This window comes from Phaenicophaeus curvirostris, chromosome 2, assembly GCF_032191515.1.
Source record: "Phaenicophaeus curvirostris isolate KB17595 chromosome 2, BPBGC_Pcur_1.0, whole genome shotgun sequence".
Classification (NCBI taxonomy): domain Eukaryota; kingdom Metazoa; phylum Chordata; class Aves; order Cuculiformes; family Cuculidae; genus Phaenicophaeus; species Phaenicophaeus curvirostris.
The window spans coordinates 25,679,919-25,704,161 of NC_091393.1; the positions used below are offsets into that span (position 1 = coordinate 25,679,919).

Sequence of the window (24,243 nt, forward strand, 5' to 3'; positions counted from 1 at the left end):
CCAATTCATTAAACACAACATGTTTTTTTAAAGACAGGGAAATAGCTCGTTCTGGATGTCACCTCCAAGCATATGCAGGAGAAGAAGGTTATCAAATGTGGTCAACATGCATTCACCACGGGGAAATGATGCTTTACCAATCTGACAGCCTTCTATGATGTCATGACTGGCTAGGTAGATGAATGGAGAGCAGTGGATATTGTCTACTTCAACTTCAGCAAGGCTATTGACACAGTCCTCCAGGAAAGCTTAGGAAGGAGCTCAGAGGGTTATCTGGTTCGAAGTCGATAGCTCATGGTGTTCTCCAGAGGTCAGTACTTGGCCCAGGCTTGTTCAACATATTCATCAACGACCTGGATGAGTGGATAAACTTACCTCAGCAAGTTCACTGATGACACAAAACTAGGAGGAGTGGCTGAAACTCCAGAAGGTTGTGCTGCTGTTCAATGAGACCTGGACAGGCTGGAGAGTTGGGCAAGGAGGAATCTAATGAAGTTCAACAAAGGCAAGCATAGAGTCCTCCATCTGGGGAGGTATAGCCCCATGCACCAGTGAAGGTTAGCAGTTGTCCTGCTAGAAAGCAGCTCTGCTGAGAAGGACCTGGGAGTCCTGGTAGACAACAAGTTGCTGATGAGCCAGCACTGTGCCCGTGTGGCCAAGAAGGCCAACGGTATCCTGGGACACATTAGTAAGAACGTTACCAGGAGGTTGAAGGAGGTTATCTTCCAACTCTGCTCTGACCTAGTGAGGCCCCATCTGGAGTACCGTGCCCAGTTCAGGGCCCCCCAGCTGAAGAAAGACAAGGAACTACTGGAGAGAGTCCAGCAGAGGACCACAAAGACAATTAGCGGGCAGCAGCATCTGGTTTATGAGGAAAGGCTGAGACATGGGTCTGTTTATGCTGGAGAAGAGGAGTCTGAGACAGGACCTTATCAAAGCTTATAAATATCTAAAGGGTGGGTGTCGAGAGGATGGGGCGAGACTTTTCTCAATGATGTCCAGCAACAGGATAAAGGGCAATAGGCACTGGAACACAGGAAGTTCCACCTAAACATGAGGAAAAACTTCTTTACTGTGACAGAGCCCTGGAATTGGCTGCCCAGGGAGACTGTGGAGCCTCCTTCTCTTAAAATATTCAAACCTCACCTGGAAGTGCTACTGTACAATACACTGCAGGTGAACCTGCTCTATCAGGGGGATTGGACTAGACGATCTCCAGACGTCCTTTCCAAATCCTACCATTCTGTCATTCTGTGACGAGGTGAAATGTCCTCTTCTCCCCAGTTTTAGAAACTTTCAATACAACAAATGCCATAAAGCTTTAAGAGTTTTCCTGTTTGTCCCAAAACTTATAAATAGGGAACATATTCTGCTCATTCATTATATCTCTCTCAGCATCGGTATGAATGATTTGCATCACATATAAAGAATTTTTGACATGTGGTTCTTCAGAAAATACACCTTAGTAAAATTCTGCATGGAAAATATGAGGTATTTCTAAATATTTCAGTAGTGTCTTTTTGAGAAATACAGTGTCCTCAAGCAGTTGTGTGGTTATTGATTGCTACTGTAAGAAAGCTGTATCTTAATGCCATGCAGTTTTTACAAAGCTACTTTAATAGGTGAATACGTCAAAGTAATGTATAATGTAATTTAAAACAATTACAAGCCCTTCAAGCACAGCAAGCAAGAAAAAATTATATAATGTGCTGAAGGGAGATTGCTTTCAGATGGGTACCGAATTGTTCAACTTTTCAGTGAAAATCTGTGATGTAGAATGGCAGGTTCAAAAATAATACAGTCCTTGACGTCAGCAAGTGTCTTTAGAAATTACATATGGTACTTACTTTCTATTTTATGTACTTACCGTACACCTGCAGCTATATTATCTGGGTTCTTCTCAATTCCATTTATAGGTGGGAGAAAAGTATAGAGAGACTAAATCTAGTGTCATGCAGCCCATGGCCTTTAGAATATAAGTCAAGTGTTCATATTCTAAGGGCAAGCACCTTCACCATCAAGGTGCAGATCCTCACAAGGGCCCTTTCATTCAGTTAGAATCAGCTTAGTTTTTAGGTCTGAAACTTAGTGTTTTGGTCTGCAAATGACTGTCTGATGGCAAACCAGTGCTTCTGCACAGAATCCTAAAGACTGGATGAAACCTTCTGGAGAATCACGCTTAGAGTGCAAACGCAAAGCTATTCAAAACTCTGTCTATGGGTGGCTGAGTCTTTTAGATAAAATGGGCAGTGCTATGTGTTAAATGCTGCTGATTATGTTATATGCTTGACATGTGTGGCTTGGATAATTTAAAAGAATAACAGAGATGGGTGTGAACAATGGAAATTCGAGAACATGCTGAAGGCAAGTGAGGATAATGCATGAACAGTTTCATATCAAAGTGCTTTTGCTTCAAAAGCATGGGGAAATTCCATGTCTCCTAAACTGTATATGCATTATTTTGAAGCTGCGGTTTCATACCACAACTTAAAATGATAAGCAGTCCATGTCATTATATTACCGAAGTCTTGCTAGCAACAGATATTCAGGGTAGATCTTATTATTAATCACACTTATCCTGCCATTTGCTGTGATTATGTTTTCATCATTTAATACATTATGCCAAAAAGTTATTTCTAATGGTATCTGGTTTTGAACATCCACTCTGGCACTGAAGGTGATAGCAATAAAATTCAATTCCGTTAAAAGTAACAGAAAAGCGTGAAAACTGATCTAACAGTATTTGCAGCTAATTTTACCTTTTTCTTATTTCTAAAATTATAAATGTAATCTTAAAAATGAAAACAACTTTGTTTCTAATGTGATGATATGTTCCTCATAACTACTGCATCAAGGCTACAGTTACTCATTTCCAAAGCTGGAGTTTCTTTTCCTGTTGTTATGATGCCATCCATACAATAGCATTGCCAAAAAAGCACCAAAAAAAACCCCCATGTGGAGATTCTTCAGTCTCCACATGGGCAGAACTCAAAATAATTGATCAGATCTTCAATTTATTACAAAATTAAATGCCTTACTTTTTTTTTCCCCATGGAGTTAACAGCTATTCAATGAAACTTTTGAACTTTTCTTAAAATTCACATTAGCGATACAGGCTTTTATAATGGTTTTCATGAATTTGGTTAACATGGCTAGAACAGGAAGAAAAAGAAGTAATTGCCATTCCTGGGAAAAGAGCTCAAAAGATGCCACAGAGTCAAGAGAGAAGAGCTGATATAATGAAACAGAGTTTGCAGATAAACAATGCAATCCATGCGAAGAGCTTGTTTTATCATCCATTTGCTATAAATGTCAGATAAGGGGGCAAAAGGAGCATTCTGAATGAACACAGAGTGCATAGGCTGCTTTTTAACTCATTTATATATGTCTGTCATGAAGAAACATGCAACAATCTGAACCACTGTCAAGATTAAGATTTTAACTGAAAGGTTTCCCCTATGTTGATAGCTATGGAGTTACTTAAATACTAAAGAAACTTTTCCTAATACTAGGTCTAAAGAAGTTAAAGAAGTTAAACGGACTCTTCCAGTCTACCAACAGCTACAGGAATAACTGGCTCCCCAGAAAAAGACCGACCAATAAATGAAAATATTGAAACAAATGTTTTCACTGTCTTCTACTTTTTCCTTTTACAATTTTCTTAAAGAATTTGGTGAATTTTTGCTACCTTCTCAAAAAAAAAAAAAAAAAAAGAAACCGGTAAACAAATAAACTCTAATAATAGAAACCATGACAGTATTTTTTGCTTTTAATTACTAAGCAAATATATTTTGAAGCTTAATATCCAAATAAACTGTGACAACATAAATAAAGGTTTCCTTAAGAGCCAAACAAATTTTCTGAATTAAAATATGGCAGAATGCTATGCCACCACTCCAACTTTTTAGATATTTATACTGATGTTTTATTAGGCCCTAGAAACAAATGCTTTTCATGGCATTAAAGCAGTATAATTATTGTTCCCATCCAGCTAGGTGCAGGAGGCCCATTCTGTTTCCAAAATTAACTCAGTTGGTAGGCAAAATTATACTGTCTGCATAAGTGTGTATGTAATAATAATAACAATGCAGAAGGGAGCTCTAGAAAGTTATTAGGAAAAGAACATTTAAGAACAAGTTGCTAAAGTTTCCCCAGCAAATTTCTTGTGAAGCTTCATCTGGGTTTCCCGAACGTATGGTCTGCATATAATTCCAAACCAGAATCTCCCTTTTCAAAAATCCTTAAGCACTGGAAAATCCATAACCAAAACAAATTAAATCCACAAAATATGGATTTGCCTAGTAGCTGGACAAATCCAGCGTTTGTAGTAGTTTGGAGTAGTGTTTGCACTCCTTTCTCTATTCAGAATGATGAAAGTTCCTTCTACGTGACACCTTTAATAATAAAAAAACCCCAAAAACCCCAAACAACTAGAAAAACAGCAGCAAGGTATAAGCTTTCGCAAGAAAGATTTAGTTTCCCTCCTGTTTCAAAGAACTATAATTTGACAAATGGACTCTAATGATACCCCTGAAGCAAAAAAAATCCATGGAGAAGAAAGACAGCATGGAAACAGGGATTTGTCTTTCATCAGTTCAGGACGAAGGAAGGTAGTTGTGAAGGTGCCCCCTGTGCTGTATGTAGCCTGAATGGAAGACAAGTAAAGAGCCCTGTCAATCTGGCTTCCTTCAGGGGCACTACATTCATTTACACAGAAGATGCCTCCTGAGACTGCATAATGTGCTAATAAGAACCATTTTTTCACTGCCAGTGTAAGATATGATGATATTATTATCAACTGATCTTCTCTATTATTTTTACAGGCAGTAAACACACGTAAAAGGTGGATTTTTACAGTAAATCAAATATTTACTGACAAGTATTTTGACAATGCATTAATACATATATTTTTATGTAAGCCAGACTTTTAAGGAATAAAAGGAAGAAAACTACTTCAATTTTCCTCACATTATCTGGTCTTAATGAACGGCTTTTATGTCATCACCAGCATAAAGACTTGGGTACCTGCAAAACATGTATCTTTAACAGAAGAAAAAAAGGAAAAGAAAAAAAGACATCTCTAAAGACAGTGGCAGTTTTCTGAAGCTGTTTCTCAATATCTTTTAGAAAAAATGGATCCATCCAGTCCTAACAGTTTTTCACTGTCTGGGTGATACATGACATGGATGAGAAACCACATGGCTGACTCAGTCACAATTCATGCTCGTATATTGAATCATAGACTCACAGAATAGCTGGAGATGGAAGCGGCCTTAAAGATCATCTACTTCCAACCCCTCTGCGATGGGCAGGGACATCTCCCACCAGATCAGGCTGCCCAAGGCCCATCCAACACCTCCAGGGATGGGGCAGCCACAGCTTCCCTGGACAACCTGGTCCAGTGCCTCACCACCCTCACGGTGAAGAATTTTTTCCTCCTTATATCAAGCCTAAATCTGCCCCTCTCCAGTTTATACCCTTAAAAGTACTTTTTATCTTTCCTTTCACCTTTTTCTGCACCCTCTCCCAAAGACAATAAGAGATTAATTCAATGCAAGAAGAAATAATCATCTGAGAAGAAATTTTCTGATGACATGCCACTTCTTAGCAACTGATGAGATTGCTCCAGAAATTATTGATCTCCTAAACTGACTGAAACACAGAATCATAGAGTCAGTTAGGTTGGAAAAGACACTTAAGGTTGTCAAGTTCAACTGTGAACCTAAGCCACCAGTAAACCATTTCTCCAAGTACCACATTTACACAACTTGTCACAGAATCATAGAATCACCAGGTTGGAAAAGACCTCTGAGCTCATCGATTCCAACCATACCTATCTGCCACTAAGTCCTATCCTTAAGTACCTCATCTACCCATCTTTTAAACAGCTCCAGGGATGGTGACTGAGCTAGTTCCCTGGGGAGCCTCCAGTGGGTGAGATAACCCTTCCAGTGAAGAATTTTTTCCTAATATCTAATCTAAACCTGTCCTAGCCCAACTTCAGGCCCGTTCCTCTTGTCGTGTCTCTTGTTACCTTGGAAAAGAGGCTGGCACATACCGTCTTTCACCAAGAGAAAAGCTAATAAAGGCTCAGGTTGCATTATTTTAGAGAGCCCTTCAGCTGGAAATACTATGTCTATATTTTATAATGTCAGAACAAGTATGCAGTCCTACAGAACAACTAAATGGTATATGTGCCTAATTTAGGATTGTCTTAATTGTGCTTCCTACGTACTCTAAGTACACCGTGTTTCTGTGCACAAAACTAACTGTACTTGAGGAGATCAGAATTCCCATCGATTTAAGAGGGAAGGAAAAAAGATCAATAATTTGCTAAAGTTACAGCGCTCAACATACTGATAATGATTTTGTTCTCAGTTTAGGAGACAAACTGGTTATTAGTCTACTGAGAAAGGTCTGCAAGACAACAATACGCACTTTTCACCAAATATTAATTAAGTTTCTGGTATCTAACTGTACTCCCACAACATAATCAATGCATTATTTCCCAGTGTTTCATAGTGGGGGTGATTTACAGACCTTTGCAGTATTGTTTACTTTTCTTTGAGATTAAATTCACACCTATCATGACATATCTCATGGCCATTAAGAACTAAAACACCGATACTTAAAAAAAATAAAAATTTCCAACTCTACAAACATGCTTTTTTTCAGATCGTTCAGACTGTTTGGGAAAAGGTCTTTAGAATAATATTTGATTTCCAAAAAAAAACCAGGAACATAAATGTAAAAGTATGGTTCCATTTCCATGCTGTACAGAATATCTCTACTTTACTTCTTTTCACTCTGCCATATAATTCCTGTATGGGTCATAAACTGCATTCACATAGACATGAAAGACTATTCCTATCTTTACTGTGCTTTAAGTCTGTTTTAACTTCCCATTTTGCATTATTTTTTCTTATACTCTATAATTTACTATTACATATTTGTTAGTCTGGTAACAGCCTTGATGATACATCATTAGTAAGCAGTTAGATATATCGAACTTTATATATTACATTTCATTCCAAAACAAGTACTTAAGTTGATAATCTGTTAATAAATGCAATTCAAGCATTAAAATGCAATTATGCCTATGGCACAAAAATGCTGAATATGACAAACATAACCCTCCCACTTGAAAAAAAAAAAAAACAAAAAAACCAATTAAAAGGTAGTTTGGGTTTTTTTTAAGTTCTCCAAGCTTCCAGGTCTTTGTTTTTTAAGGTGTGATATTTCCAGCATCATAAAGTTTATTTTCTTTAGTATTTTTGTAGTTTTCTGATTATTAGCACTGGCAATTTTCTTCTGAATTTTAGATCCCTCTCTCATTGTCTGTGAAATTTTCTGGTTTCCTTCTGTGTTTCTATCATTTAAGTTCATGAGTGTGATTGGCTTACTAATGCTTTCCTATTAGCGTTTACTGAGCTTTCACAGTCAATATTCTGTGAAGGCAGAACCAGCTCCTGAAGAACTAAAAAGTTGAGGCAACAGCCTCAGTGTTCAAGTAAGTCATGAGATAGGGTGAAATACAGAACCACTAGCTAGCTTCACACTTTTTAATACATACTGAAAACAATTTTGTTGCAACTGGCAGGGGAGCACTAGGCAAAGCTTAATTCCATTAGAGGCAGCCAATATGAATGTATAATAGGAATGTCTTGCATAACCAAGTTGACAGAATTCTTTGAAGATAATTCTGCTGTGATAGATAAGAGTGTGACACGGGCAGTATGCATTTTTCAAGAAGTTTTTGATAAGACTACACGTCAAAGATAATTGGTTATTGTAAGGAAACCTGGCACAGAATATAACAAATTTGAGAGAACTGCAAATTGCCATTAGTACACTTTTTTTTTTTGTCCTGATAACAGTAAACCATGAGACAAATGTAAGGTTATTAGAAGCCCAAACATCACACTGGACACATGAGAACACAAGAGCACCAACCCATGGAAGCGAGTAGAATGACATTTTATGGCACTGAAATATATAGGGACATATTTCTCCAAATTTTAGTCAAGGAAGGCATCCTTTCCTGGACCATTACTATGAATAAAAGTGAATAGATCTTATCAACTTAATGCCAGTGTTTTTAAGAAAAATAATGAATATAGAGGTGTAACAATGAAGTTACAATGAAGCTTTGCCTCCTTTTTTTAAGTGGAGGCAAGAGATCACTTATCTACTGACATTTTTTATTTGCTCTTTCAGAGAATCTGAGCTGAGATTAATTTGAGATAATAGGAGATATATACAGAATCACAGAATCACTAGGTTGGAAAAGACCTCCAGGATCATAGAGTCCAAACATCCCTATCAACCACTAAACCATGTCCCTCAGCACCTCATCCACCCGTCTTTTAAACCCCTCCAGGGATGGGGACTCAACCACCTCCCTGGGCAGCCTCTGCCAGTGCCCAATGACCCTTTCTGTGATTTTTTATTTTTTTTTAGGAGACATACTAATAGGAGATAGAGCTAGCAGCAAAATCCACTGGATTTGAATAATCTCTATATAAAATCATAGAAGTTTTTAAATGCCTTTGCATAAACTGTACAAAGCATTACTGAAAATATACCAGGGTGACAATGCCTGCGGTGCAGTAGCAAAGATCAGATGGTTTAAATATTCTCTGAGCTGTGAATGATGAGAATCACATCTGATCTGGAACAGGTTGCCCCAGGGAAGCTGTGGCTGCCCCATCCCTACAGGTGTTCAAGGTCAGGCTGGATGGGCCTTGGACAGCCTGGTCCAGTGGGAGGTGTCCCTGCCCATGGCAGGGGGTGGAACTGGATAGGCTTTAAAAGGTCCCTTCCAACCCAAACTATGCTATGGTCTATCTCCTAAGAAATACGTGGTATGGTTGGAGTTGATGATCTTAAAGGTCTTTTCCAACCTAATGATTCTATGATTTTCTGAAGTTTCACTGCTGGTCAGCTCTTATCTTCATCTTCTCAGCACACTTTTTCCTTTGAGACTGATGACTCCATCAGGCCTTCAGAGAAAACACATGCAATCCTGCAGGGTCAGTTCAGTATTCAGGAAATGCCATGAGCATTTTGTAATTATTGCTTGAATTGTAACACTGCTGTTTAGAAATGTTAACTAATAAAAATGCCATTTATTCATAAACACCAGAAAACATAAACATAGCCTTTGTGCTTTTGATGAATACTGAAAAGTTAATAGTTATGCTTCACCTAAACTCATATGACAAGTTTTTACATATAACCTCTGAAATTGTTTCATAATGAGCCCTCAATAATGACAGACTCCACTGATTTACTGTCTAGAATATCCATTGACTGACTGAATCCATGATGCTGAAGCAGTTGTTTTCCCAGCAGCCTCTATGCTTATACAGCATATGCAGTAATACATTTTTGGTTTGATCTGATTTAAAACCTTATTCTGAATTCTTTTGCCTACTTTCCATATGTCTACATTTTTACAAGAAATCTGGAAGCATTGAACATAAACCTAAGTGCTTATTTTATCTACCAATCTTACTAATCAGCCCTCTACTATCTGCTTGCAATCTTTTCTGGATATACTTGGTTTATATCTACCATAGACATCTTCTTTATTTGGAGTTGTTTTAAAGAATATTTTACAGTGACATTACTTTAAAGTTATACCCTGGTTACACCAATTCTTCTAATCAAATGCTGATGAAAGAAGGAAAACAATGAATGTCAGGATTAAAAGCTGTTTGCTAGACATTATGCTCCAGTGGTTTTCTGCTGCTATTTTTACACCAACACGGAGTAAGAAATTCTAAAGGGCAGACCAGAAAGGACATGTTCAAACTGTTGAGTTAGCATGAAAAGAACAAACTCTTCATGTTATATTTAAAAGTATGCTTTGTACAGTTTTTCTAGTTTTGATGGCTTTTACTGTTCTTTCAAGTTTCTGGCACATGACTATTTTTCGGGCCACACATTTAGCAAAATATGCTAAAAAGCACTGGGAAATAAAAAACCCGAAAACCCAAACACAAACATGATCAAGCGTCCTGCTCTTAGAGATAATTCCTATTCTTTTAAGGCTAGAATGAGCCCTTCTCTTGTTTCCATAGATATTTTCATCTAGCAAAAGCTCACCTATAAAGGAAACAGTGGGAAATGCTCACCTGAGAGAAAATTACATCTGCAGTTAAGGAAAAAATGAAAGATATTAAGGGGGCACAGCCCAGGGGTGGAAGGGAATATTGTTTACTGTTACAGACTTAAAACATATTGTATAAGAAATTAAAAAGACTGGTCCCCTTGTGACAACCATAACTAAAAAATCAGGTGAAGTTACTCCTCAGAAAATCAGGAACGGAATATGGTCGTATTTTTTTAGCTTATCCTCTTAAGCCACCTACTTTACTAAAGTTTAAAATTTTCAGTAAGATGAAGTTATCCTAAAAAGAACAAGATAAATTATGTTCTACAGAAATGAGCCTTAGTAAGACATGTCAGTCCTTGCTATCATGCCCTTGAGTCTTCAGTGTGGAGTTTAGCATTTATTTTGAGAAAAGAACATTTAGCTTTCAGGTCTTTCGTATTTCATTGCATTCATAGTTGCAATCAGTGCTTCCATGGGAGTATGCAGTGGCTTATAGGATGTAGACATCATAAATTGTTCCTCAGCAATTTGCCCAGAGAGCTGGTAGGTGCCCCATCCCTGAAACATTCAAGGTAAGGTTGGATGGGGCTCTGAGGAACCTGATCGAGTTGAGGATGTCCCTGCTCACTGAAAAGGGATTGGATTAGATGACCTTCATGGTCTCTTCCAACACGCACCATTCTATAATTCCACAATTCCATATTACAGACTGATTCACTAAAATGCGAGTGTCTATACAAAGACATGCAATTCAAAGTTATACTGTAATAGATGTATTCATAGAATTCATTTCTGATCATTTGATCTAATTCAATCATTTTAGATGTTTGGCATTGTATAGCAGCTCAAAATACATTTAACTGCCATTTTGCAGCATCGGTGTATGTCAACATAGATTTGAATAAGGAAACGATTTTCAGAACGGATGTGAATGAGTCAGAATGCAGCTGACATTAATACATGTACACCTGTGAAGATAAATACATAGAAATATCCAAAAATTTCCTTGTGATCTCATTTATATTATCCAAATAATTCATCAGTCAAACAAAGACACACATGAAAAAGTCTTCTATTATACTCACTGGCAGTAGCACAGCAACAGAAAAATTATGTTCAGGAAAACAGGATGAAGACAATTATGAAGCATAACTTGTGTGGTGTAGTGATAGCGATAAATTTAAGATAAAAAAAGACTCATATCCCTAAAACTCAAGGTAAAACAATACCCACAGAGGGAGAAAGTGCCTCATCTTCCCTTACTTGTTCACTAAAGTATTAAAAGTTGTTAGAGAAAAATGGATTTTGTCATTTCTAGTGGTAGTGGTATTGCAACTGATGAATCTTAAAATCCAAAACCGTTGTAGTTTCCAGAGATTTCTGCTAATTACCTTCAATATATTTGCCACTCTATGTTGCTGTCAAACAAAGCAGAACGCTAACCGCTAACTTACCTTACACCGAAGATCAGGGCAGTGTTAACATTCAATAGAATTACAACCCTATGAATAGGTTTTTTCATAGCTAAAATTGCACAACTCAACCTCACCTCTCCACTCAGAAAGTTTTCTAGAGTGACCTGAGTATTTCTGTTAACTCAGTTATCAAGAATATTGATTTCTTACAGAATTTCAGTTCTTTCCACCTAACCTTGAGCATTTCCATAAGTCGGAAGCTGGAAATATTCCCTCACTCTACAGCTGCTGGGGAAAGACAGAGGTAAACCTCTCTCACAGACAGTAAAGGGAGGCATTGAAAATTGGATGTTACCGCTGCTGCCATAAGTGAAGCTCAAAGTTCCGTAGAATAAATATTGGCCATTCTTTACCCCCATTGTGTGAGCATTATTTCAAATTTTCCTTCGAATTATAAGAAGTGATTAATTTGTTTCTTATGGACAGCAATCAAACCCACTCATACATGCACTTCTATACTCGCCGATCAGTGGATTATGATATAATTGCTGCAAGGCACCCACATATGTGAAGTATTGTTCAGCCCTACTCTGATAATAACGCTGGCAGCCACTAAAATGCTCATGGCAATGAAAGAATGCTGGACTTTCATCCTGTGCCCTGTGCACAGCCCCACAGAACAACCTAAGCTTGTGAATTACAGTAACAAAAACTGTTGACTGTTTTTTTCATAATAGATACTGGAGAAATAGGTTATTGTCAAGAATAATAAATGTGATTTTGAATAGATCTCCCAAGTAAAACATGCATTATGATGACTTTGACCATCAAAATCTTCACTTATTTATAAGCATTAATATTGTGCAAATAATGCACTGTGGTTGCCTTCATGCTTTGCTGTGATTATCAGCCTTGGTCATGATGGGAATAATGTCCTGGGTCATGAGCCACACCTAAACGCTGTTGTTCTAAATCTTCCAACTTCCATACTTACTTCCAAGAGTGAATGAACGCTTAATCCTCTTTCAACAAGATACAGTACTGATCAAAGGATGGTGTTACAGGCAATTGTCTAACAATCCAGCTCCTAAAATACGCTGAAGCAAAAGAGAAATACTGCTGCAGTCCAAAGTTACACAGTACTTGATTTTCACTCTTGTATGGTAGCTGGTTGAGAATGGCATCGAATTCAACTGAGTGACCTGGACCCACTGAACTTGCTCAGAAAGTGCTTGGAAAGTGAAGGATTTATTGGACCTCTCTTTACAAAGGCAAAAGAGAGGTAAGCAAATCATCAAGTTCAGATTTTTCCTTAAATCTGTTTCTTACTAATTCCAAGCTGCTCTATTTTTTTTATTTTTAAAAACTATTAATCCAGATTTAAAGAATAGAGTAACGACAATAATGATAATTTTATTTCTTATATGTTCCTCTGTTTGTTTCATAAGTAACTTGGTTTTCTACAATTTGCAAATTAATAACTGTCTCTCTGTTATACGCTTCTCAGTGGTATCAAGTGATAGGACAAGAGGCAATGGGCACAAACTGGAATACAGCAAATTCCACTTAAAAGTTAGAAAAGAACATTTTCACTCTGAGGCTGGTCAAACACTAGAGTACATTGCCCAGAGAGGTTGTGGCGTCCTCATCCTTGAAGATGCACAAAACCCAACTGACATGACCAGTGCCCTGGGCAACCCCCTCAGGATTCTGCTTCAAGCAAGTGAACTCTGAATGGAAAATCTCCAGGGATGCCTTCCAAGCTCTGTGATTCTATGAAATAATTCCACTTTAAAGCACCTGCTAAACATGTACTCCCAGCATAAAAGCTCAAATCTTGAACGTGTTCCCAGAAGAGAACAGCTAGGAGCAAAAAGACACCTTTGACACTGGATGTCAGCACAGGGTTTCTTGCCTGATGATCTTGGACTTGATGCCAAAGTTGGTGCTGTTGTTGCATTTCCAAGGCAGCTTTCTGGGACAAATGTCAACATGGAAAAGTCTTCTCCAGTCTAGGTGACTTCTTTAAATAAAGACGGTAATCTTATAGCAAGCTTATACCCACTACCTATTTTCTTTTAAAGATGGTTATTAACTGAAGATTCAGTGTACCTTCTGTTCTTAGTAATCCTTGTCTTTGCCGCTCTAGAGCGCAGTAATGGGACAGTGTTTGAAATAATCCAATTTCGTACATAGAGTTTAGAGGTCACCGCATGGCCAGACAGGTATTTTAGTCCTTCTTTATTATTCCACTTATAGAAGCCTAAAATAATAGTGCATAAGCAGCATAATATTTTTCCTTCAAAATATTTTTCTCTTGCTTCAATCCAAAGTTTGGCTTAGGAGAAGCACTTTGAAGTGTCTTCTGGTCTACTTAAGCAGACTTGGCTACACTAAAGGGGTAGGAAACTATCCCAAGAATCAACTTCTTCCTTTCTTCAGGCAGCCAATACTGCTTCACTGATTCAAACCATGAGCAGGTTCCTTCCTCTATCCACATCTGAGCACAGATGTTGCAAGAGGATTAAGAAGCAGAACTTCCAGATCCAATCATTCCTTGCCCATTAGCTCAGCTTAGAGTGCCAATCACCTCCTGCCCATGTATAGCTCACAAGAGCTCATGACAGCACTGAGTGTGAAGAAGAAACACGTCTTGGATGGCCATAAAAGCCAGGAGAGATATTTATCGTTCATCATTTAATATTGATAGGCAAATTTAAGTGTTTGAAACACATAAAGTAACAGTACATTCCCCCAGAGTCTGGAGGCCAGTGTATATCTAAATGTTTAACCCCTCTTGGATACATGAAAGCTATTATTTAAAACACTCATTATTTCAACTGCTGGGAAATTTGGCAAATCTTGTCTCAAATTTTGTGCTAAAGTTTCTTCCTTGAATTCAGAAACAATTTATTCTGTAAAATTAAAATTATTAGTAGCCTTCTAAGATATACCAAATAGTTTTCAGTCCTTCTTTCTTTCCCTTCTACTCTGATATTGCATTCTTTCACGTGAAAACAAAAAGTCCTATAGCCAGGAAGCAAAGTAGACCCAACAGTGGAACACATTGTGCCTAAGCGCTGTCAAAAGAGGGAACCATGTGTGAGATTTGCATTGAACAATGCCTCTGAATGTGCAAGGACCAAAAAAAAAGAAAAACTTGGACACTTCTAGTATACTTTGTTATATAGTAATATTGAAATAATGTCTTCAGAAATGAAAATTAACATATTCAAGAGACCTTCTTTGATTTCTGTCTGTGTTCACAGCAGTGACAAAAAGCGAGGGGATAAAGTTCACACTGAGAACTCTGTGGGTGACTATAGAATTGTATGCACACCGTGCCCTTAACCAGAAAGGCGCTACTGGGGAAAGTGGCTGCCTCAGGAGAGGGAGGCAATATAGAAGAAGATAGGACAAAATGATGCTTTCTTTTTCTCTTTAAATCACAGAAGCATTGTGTTGGAAAAGACCCCTAGGATCATGGAGTCCAAACATTGCTATCAAATACTAAACCATGCCCCTGAGCACCTCATCCATGTGTCCTTTAAACACCTCCAGGGAAGGTGACTCAACCACATCCCTGGGCAGCCTCTGCCAGTGCCCAACAACCTTTTCCAATAATTTTTTTTTCTGACGTCCAGTCTGACACTCCCCTGGCGGAGCTTGAGGCCATTCCCTCTCATCCATGTCCCCTGTCACTTGGGAGAAGAGGCCAGCACCCTCCTCTCCACAACCTCCTTTCAGGTAGTTGTAGAGAGCAATGAGGTCTCCCCTCAGCCTCCTCCTTGCACTTGGGGCACAACTTGGGTCCTGCACTTGGGGCACAACAACCCTGTGCAGCTACAGACTAGGAGAAGTCTGTCTAGAAAGCTGCCTGGAGGAGAGGGACCTGGGGGTGTTGGTTGACAGCGACTGAACAGGAGCCAGCAGTGGCCCAGGTGGCCAAGAAGGCCAATGGCATCTTGGCTTGGATCAGAAACGGCGTGACCAGCAGGTCCAGGGAGGTTATTCTCCCTCTGTACTCGGCACTGGTGAGACCGCTCCTCGAATCCTGTGTTCAGTTCTGGGCCCCTCACCACAAGAAGGATGTTGAGGCTCTGGAGCGAGTCCAGAGAAGAGCAACAAAGCTGGTGAAGGGGCTGGAGAACAGGCCTTATGAGGAACGGCTGAGAGAGCTGGGGGTGTTTAGCCTGGAGAAGAGGAGGCTGAGGGGAGACCTCATTGCTCTCTACAACTACCTGAAAGGAGGTTGTGGAGAGGAGGGAGCTGGGCTCTTCTCCCAAGTGACAGGGGACAGGACGAGAGGGAATGGCCTCAAGCTCCACCAGGGGAGGTTTAGGCTGGACATTAGGAAAAGATTCTTCACAGAAAGGGTCATTGGGCACTGGCAGAGGCTGCCCAGGGAGGTGGTTGAGTCACCTTCCCTGGAGGTGCTTAAGGCACGGGTGGATGAGGTGCTAAGGGACATGGTTTAGTGTTTGATAGGAATGGTTGGACTTGATGATCGGGTGGGTCTCTTCCAACCTGGTTATTCTATGATTCTATGATTCTATGATTTCCAGCTACCAGCAGAATTGCTGGTAGAACTCACGTCAAAGATCCCTTACATTGCTGATAACATTTCATTTCCATTCAATCTGACCCAGCTGCATCTGGGTGAACAATGTAGTGAATGAAGTGTTGAAGCACCAAGACTTGCTCTGTGTAAGTCAGAGAGGTATTGCCTGTCCAGAGAGGGCAGGCAGAGGATGTAGCAAGACTCATAGTGACACACGATAGAAGGTGCTTTTGTTGTTTGTTACTCGGGCTTGCTTCTAGCTGGCTAGATTCACTCTGTTTGCACGCTTGAATAAATCCTCAAATAAGCAGTGAAAGAGGCAGGTCTTCTTCCTCAAGTGCTGCCATGCATACCTTTATTAATGCCAGCCCGAATTTCTTCATGGTGCTCTACATCTTACACCTGTTGGGAAGTGAAGCTGATGCAAAACAGCTGGTAAATGATATATTAATACCAACATATTAACTTGTAAGGGCTGCTGCTAGTTTACAAGTAAATGGTTGGTTTTGACATAAGGAGCTTTCAGCAGCCTGGATTGTGCTCCTACTTCTGTTGCATTTGCAATAAGCAAAAGCGTCTGATCTTAAGAAAATGCCCCGAACAGTTGATTTTCGATATTTCTATATACAACCTCTTTTAAGCATTTTTTTCCTTCTAGTCCCATACTAATCTGTATCAACTTAAAAGGGATCCCTTACTGTTTAAAACATCCACAGAAGGGAGAGAACAAGAACACATGCCAGGTACCGGGAAGAATATCATTATGATTAATTCCTTGGTTGGATAATTTTGTCTAGTGACAGAGTTGTGATTAAATAGCCATATTAAATATTTATTTAAGACTGTTTAAAATATAGGTCATGGTTTCGAAATGTCTGAGGAAAATGCTTTCCATTAATCTACACAGAAGAAAATAAAGACTGCTAGAGTTTTCAGCTGTCTAGTCCATCCTCAAACATAATTCCTACGTTGCCTTTCGATTCCATCAAGTCACCCCAAGGCTGAAAATTGCACAGGTGCCTTGAGATGCCAAATATCACCTTCATAGACATCCAAGGCCTTTTGGATGGCTGAAGAAACTGTGACATCAGAGCATCTGACTAATGTAGTGGCATCCCCGCTGCCCTTGGGGGTCCCAGCCGCAGCTGCTGCCTGCCTGCCGGGCTCTGTTCTCGCTCCCTTCGCTCTTCACCTGCCAGCCAGCTCTCCCTGCCTCCTTCTCACAGCTCTTGTTGCTCAGACATCACCAGCTTCTAGCTCCCCACAACCCTCCCATCGAATCCGCTACACAGCTGCAGTGAGCTCTCCCCCGAGTTGCCTCTCCTACAACAGATAAAAGAATGTGCTTCTTGATATCTTAGCATCACGCACAATCCAGAACATTTCTGAAAGTGGTGTTTTGCTCTGTTCTCATCCTACAGAGTGTGGTAGGAGTTTCTCGTTTAATTCACTGGCTTTAGTGTCAGTTAGAGCAGAATTGGGCCATTTGATATTAAATTCTCAGGATGTGCCTGAATAAAAATAGTACAAATACTGTGGTAGTCAAGCTCTCCACCCATAATATATTCATCTTGAAGTGTACAGCTGCCATGAATATATTTATGTAACTGCTATCTGTAGAAATATTGAAGCATTCAGTTCAACTCTGAAAAAAATATTTAGAAAAGTTAAGGAAGGCTAAATGGTGACAGGAAGCAAAGCAGGATATTCATTAGACACACGTGCCTTCAGAAGGCAGCAAATGGCCAACATTTTCATCTGAATCACTGATGAAACATAGCACAGCTAGAAAATGTACAGAGAGGGACAAGGGTGACCAGACATGTGGAGTAGAGGGGAATCTAAGCAGACCATGACTTTTCAGCCTATAATTAGACAGCTTAAGGTGGCAATGATAAGCATCTCTGTGAGGTATACTGTTCGCTTTTCACAGTAAAAACACTTGAAGCAATCCATGAAATCCTTAAACAGGAGGCTTGAAACAAAGACAATGCAATTATTTTATACAATGCATTTCCACAACACGTTTTTGAAATCAAGATTGTAAACAGGTTAGAAAACAAGATTAGATAAATTCATGAACAATTGAGACATCAGAAGCTTTTACACACAGTACAACCTCTACCCTGAGGGGTCTGGACGCAGCAGAAGCTGGATAAGGATCAGAGAGGAAGGCAGCAGCAATCCCTACAAACCCCATCTCCTCTATTGTTCTTTTTCACCATCAGCTATTGAGAGCTCTGGTCTCTCCCCTTACAGCATCTGTCACGCACTCGCTCTACCCAGTTCCCAACCTTCATAGATAAAAACACTGCAAATAACCTGGTCTATATATGCAATCAGTATTGAGGGCTGCAGGAACATCTCTGCCTGCCCACTCTACCTGGCTGCTATAACTATGCAATTCTGCTTACACCTGCCTCTACTTTTTGCAGATTTCTATTTCCTTTCTTTCCAAACTCATCTGTGACAAAGTCTTTTGTATCACATGGTGTTAAAACACAAACACAGTCAGATTCATCAGCAATATTCTGATTCTCTTGCATCTCTGGGAGGCTCCTGGCAGTACAGCACCAAACATCCCTATAATAAATGAGCTTTTAAGTGCACCAGACTTCACTACTCAGCTGCTGGCACGCGGTCACTCATCAAAACTTAACTTATACAACCCCTGTATAGGCAGCACACCAAGTAGCAGTAACAGCAACAACACTAATAAACAACATAAGACGCTGCTCTGACCTCAAGTTAAGAACACAGGTCAACTATCTTCCTAACCATACCAAAATCTATTACTTCAGAGCCTCCTTTCCTGAGCTACACCAATATGCTACTGAATTACCGTCAGCTAGGTAAGTAGGAGCACGATGCCCATTAAATCTCCGTAAACAATTAACTTTTGCAGCTGAGCCCTACAACAAAACACCCTGCCTGCTGCCATGGGGTGTTGCTTTACTTCGTGTAGGTCATCACTGAGGTAACAGAGAGCTTGAAGCAGCAACACCAGAAAAGTAACAAAATCCCAGCACAACACAACCTTTGATAGATCTCCATAAAATTATCGATCAAGTTCACAGCAGAAGAAATTGGAAGTAAAGCAATTACCTCACTTTAACGTATTATAAATGTTTTTAAGGTATACAGAATTTTACTGCTAAAAATATCCCAAAAAACATACATTCAATGTAAAAAAATGCCTTAAACTTACCTCTTAGTTTACACTGATTTAATATATTTTTTCTTCTACTTTTCAACTTTCCTTGCATCTTGGGAATATAGTGGTTTTCTCCACCCGCTTCCTTCCTCTCACCTCCTCCCCCTCCAATCTGGCCTCCTTTCCTTCCTTGGAGGTTTTTAAGCTTTAATTTGAGAGTGTAAAGCTGAAAAATATTTGATACAATTTTTTTTTTTAATTAGAGAATTGAGCTCCTCACCATGGTTGAAGCATTTCTGGGAACAGCACCAAAAAGCTGGAAGCTACTCCACTGAGTAGTCACAGCATCTCTCTTAAAACCATCACTCATCTATTTTTCCCAGACAAGTAGCATTTCAGCATTTTACTTACAGACATGTCTGCGGTTTAGGAGACTAAAGCTAGAAATGAGCCCGAGTCTTTTTGTTCAGTTTAGGAACACGGAAACTAGATTCCCGAATTCCAGCGTGGGGCCACCTCCAGCTGGAACAGGAACAAGACTCACCAAGTGGGATTCGACAATATATGAGCTGAGGCTGGAGTTAGTCACATTTTCAATGAGCTCAGAAGGATATTGATGATTATATGTTCTAACTGGAGGAGGTGGTTGTCAGTCTGCCTGCAGCGTGCGTGTCACCACACCGGGGAAGGGGAAATATTTTAGAGCTTGTGTGGGATTGGGCTTACTGAATGGAACGCTTGGGAAGCCTTCCCTCCTATAATTTGGATATTGTGAGGGAAGGAAGTAAAAAAAAAAAAGAATAGGTTATATCTAACAATTCTGGGACTCTGAAACGTGCATTCACACAGAGGGGTGATGAAGAGACTCGACATTTTCATATTCGAGTGAGCGGCAGCCTACAGCCTATTTTAGATTTCTATTAACTGGCACTAGGTTGTGCTTTTAATTCTTGACATGATATGGAAAGAGGTTATTTTCACCTAATAAAGAACATTTTCCTGATATGCTATCAAATATTTGGTAATGCTAAATGAGTTTTATTTCCATTAAATGCTTACAGATATTTCTGTATGTAGGTTAGAGTAATCTTTCTCTCCATTCCTTGTTTGCTTGGTCATTGCATTTCAGTCTTTTCTCTTAAATCAGTCTACTTAATCACTGATTTTTATCTGCTGTTGCTTGAACAACAGCAAATTGCTCCTACAACCCACCTACTCGTGTAAAACACAGCAATTATTTGTTTCCTCTTTTACACAATCTGTCTGCATATTCTTCCAAAGGCCATATTGCCCTTTTAGGTATTACACTGACCAGAAACTGGACCTTTCTCAACCAGAGAAACACACAATATGTGTTAGCCATATGAAATCAGTTCTGAAGTAATTTATCCCAGATGCATTAACTTCTCTGGGTTTTTTTTCAGTCTTAGTATGATACATTGATAACCCCTCTTGCTTATGTTTCTAATCTTTAAGTGTCTTCTATGTTCTGTTTCCTGCTGTTTACATCATCTGCTGACTTCATTAACATGCTGTTCACTTGCTTTCTTTAATACTATTAATGGAACTGTTAAATAAGGTTGAAATATAGACCAAACACTATAGTACATCAGACAGCTGGAATGTGTCATCAGCCAGGATTTTTGCAGCAAGGCCTAAAAGCTCGTTTGTCAACAGCATTCTTTTTAATTGGTTTCAGTAATTATTATTAGTAGTATTGACTGATATTTAATTGTTGCATTACCAGAAAGCTGTTTGGGAAACTTTGGCATAGAAAACCGGATTGGTTATGTATGTGTTATCATTTAAACCAAACCTACAGGAAAGTTTGGAATTGCTTCACGTTGGGTTTTAAACTATTTACTTCAGTTCTCCTTTCTATTTACCTCTTCATACTCACTATTTCATACCACAGTTTACCCTTACAGATTTAGGATATTTGAATTATCTCCATGCAATTGATAAAACAATTAGTTGATTAAAAACTGTGCAGAAGGGTACATGTTAACAAACAAATAATATTAAATAGAAGATATAATTATTTAAATAGACACACATAGTGCGAATGTGTATGAATGTACAACAGACACAAACAGTTCCAAATGCACTTCCATCATAACTAAGGGAAGCATGAGAGGTGTCTCTCCATTAGACATCAAAAACAGGTAAACACAGAGAAGAAAAAAGACCTATTTTACTTAATAGTTACTGGTGACCTGCAAACAGACTAATAGAGAATAAATTAGGCTAGAAATGAGAAGGTATATAACAACCATCAGGAATGTGAGGCTTCAGAGAAGTCTTCCAGTACATGTAGCCAAGGCAACGAAACTAATGGCTTTAACACAAAGCTGGCTTGGTTCACCAAAGGAGTTTTCGAGTGGTTGTTTGAAAAGGCAGTGTACCCAGCCCTTATTTCAGACATGCCTGCCCTATCTTCCTTCCAGCTCTACAAGCGCAAGGGTAAATATCAATGAATCGTAAAACTTTGTATTTAAAATTACTGATTTTTCCCAAGTACATTTTCTTCAGTCTGAAATTAATACTGGTCAGTTTTGATGCAACCAAATTGCTTCATGAACTCTAAAAATAAGAAAATTAAACATTTATTCTTCATTACTACTTAGCCAAAATTTTAAGTGCCAAAAGTCTGACCTCTAAAACATTAATTATCCATAAATACACAAGGGGGAAAGCTGTACAAGCAAGGGCACTCATGAAAACAATGGACTTTAGCACTGGCCAAGGTCTTTGCTGAGACGCTCAAGTTCATAACTCCTGACACAGAGCAGCTATGTCAGGGTCTGCTGCCTTCCCAGTCATATCAAACAGACCTGGGAAGAAAAGCATCTAGACTATAAGAACACACCCTTGCTATTTGTTCTTCTTTCAGTGCTAAATAGCATGGAAATCTCTCATGGGTTAGAAAAGTTGGAAAACATTTTAATCTAGGTTCCTTGATCTATTTTGGATCTGTGGAGTGTCAGAGCACAGGACAACAGGGCAGTTTTCTGTTTGTAAAATTTTGGGTATATAGGTCATTTCATTCTGAGGTTTTCACCTCAGAAAACACTTCCAGACATGCAAAAAATTCAGCAGATCTCTTTTCATACATTAAAAACTAGTCTCAGTTAAAAAGAGTACTAAAAGATTTGCTCATGGATATGTATGAGAGTTTATGGAATGACTTGTTCTTGGTCTGGATCATTCTCTAAGTTTTTAACTCTTCTCGGTGGAAGAAGCAGCTTTGGTGAAAGGACTTATTTAACCTTTATAGTGTATTATTTACATAGACTACTCAAAAATCTGAACAGGGCTGTTACTCTAGGTATGATCTCTTTCTATGGTTGAATAGTTCTTGGCCTCCTGAAAGCACACGATTCATTGTTTTCATCAGCCTGTGATCATAATGATACAAAGAAAAATCACAGTAATTATAGAGCAGTCTTCATAAGAGCTATATTTAATAAGCTTTGTTCATCTCTGTTCCAACTCCTCTAGCTTCTGTCAAAAGCAAGGATATATTTAACTATTATGTGCTAGCTTGCATAGCTACAATTAACATCCTTGAGAAAGCAGTAATGCTCTGGTCCATTTAGAGGTTAAACCTCGCTTTCTCTCTGTTAACAAAGATACTGAATTGTTAAGATAAATTGAGAGGGCAATAAATGTTCTTTCTTTGCATTCTTTCTGAAATCTCCTGTTAAAAAAGGGCTTAGATGTATTTTTTGCTTTTCAGTTTGACAACAGAAAGGGTAACAGAAGGCAAACACATACATATATCTGCATGTTTGCATGTATAATCCTGTATACAAACATATTGGCTAGAGATACCAGCCAGCAGTGTATCATCAAAGGTTTCTTTTTCATTGGTTTACGAGTTACTGTAGCATTAAGATCTTCAATTCGACTTCAGAAGTCCATAAGACGTTGACAAAAAAATCAGACACAAAATTATCCTCTTTGTCTAGAGGAGACCACAACCAAAGTGTGAGACAGCAGGAAGAGACAGACAGCTGTGCAGCACAAAAAAAAATGGTTGCTCAGCATAGATCTGAGCACATGAGTACATAAATTGAGCATTAGATGTAATCTGTGCCCATCACCAGCTGGTTTATATAAACTTTTATCAGTTATGTGGCCTCTAGAAATGCTATTTTGAATTGTTAATGGAAATTTATTTCCATATAATATGAGCTAATAAAAATAAAAATCTCAGGGCACCAGCATAGGCTGGTGCTATTTTACCTGTTGAATTTAACCAGGGAAAAATAATTCAAACTACATTGCAGGAAGAAAAGTCTTGTTATTGACTTCAAAGGGCTCACTAGCAGTAGCATACAGCTTCCAGTCTCACTGATCCTTGATAATTAAAAATGTTTCCTTCATAGTAAATTTTTAATTAAAAGAAAAAAAAGGTAGTGTAAATAGTTTCTTTCTTATGCTCTTTGCAAACGTGTATTCTGCCACACAAGTGTTTAATTCCCTATGTCCTGAAGAGGAAGCCTTGTGAACTCATGGGAGGAAGAATATGGCTTGGAGAACTAGATATAGAGAATCATGGAATGGTTTGAGTTGGAAGGGACCTTAAAGATCATCTAATTCCAAAAAACCTGCATGCAATAATTTACCATTCAGGGTAGGAGGGGTAAGGATGGGGAAATTTCACATAAAAGTTATGAGGGGGGCAGACAAACAGTAACTTGGATAATATCAGCAGAATAAAATTCAAAGATCCCAACAATCTGCTTTAAGCCCCTTCCAGAACTCCACACATCCTTCCTGTTATTAAAAAGCATGAAAATCATAAAATACTCCCATCTCGTCTACTGCATACAAGATATCCATCTTCCCACCCTGCCATCCAATACAGCTCTGAAATACAGTCTTATAAAGCCTCAAGATAAAATGTGCTGCTCTCTAAAATAAAACTTTGGAACCATACATTGTGCTCATAGGCTGGCTTACAGTCACAGGGATCATATGTGTCTGT

The 24,243-nt window shown here is 38.8% G+C and overlaps 1 protein-coding gene across 19 annotated transcripts in view; it reads right to left on the reverse strand.

The window, feature by feature from the left end:
* DLGAP2 (DLG associated protein 2) overlaps nucleotides 1–24,243 on the reverse strand; it is a 478,034-nt gene that overhangs the window by 293,663 nt on the left and 160,128 nt on the right. Inside the window, exon 1 of one of the 19 annotated variants that reach the window (XM_069851572.1) lies at nucleotides 19,305–19,377. The exons of the other annotated variants lie outside the window; for them this stretch is intronic. Within the exon in view, the coding sequence (XP_069707673.1) occupies nucleotides 19,305–19,362 (58 nt within the window). The 5' untranslated portion in view covers nucleotides 19,363–19,377. Of the gene's footprint in view, nucleotides 1–19,304; nucleotides 19,378–24,243 lie in introns of those variants that run through there. 19 annotated transcript variants of the gene reach the window in all.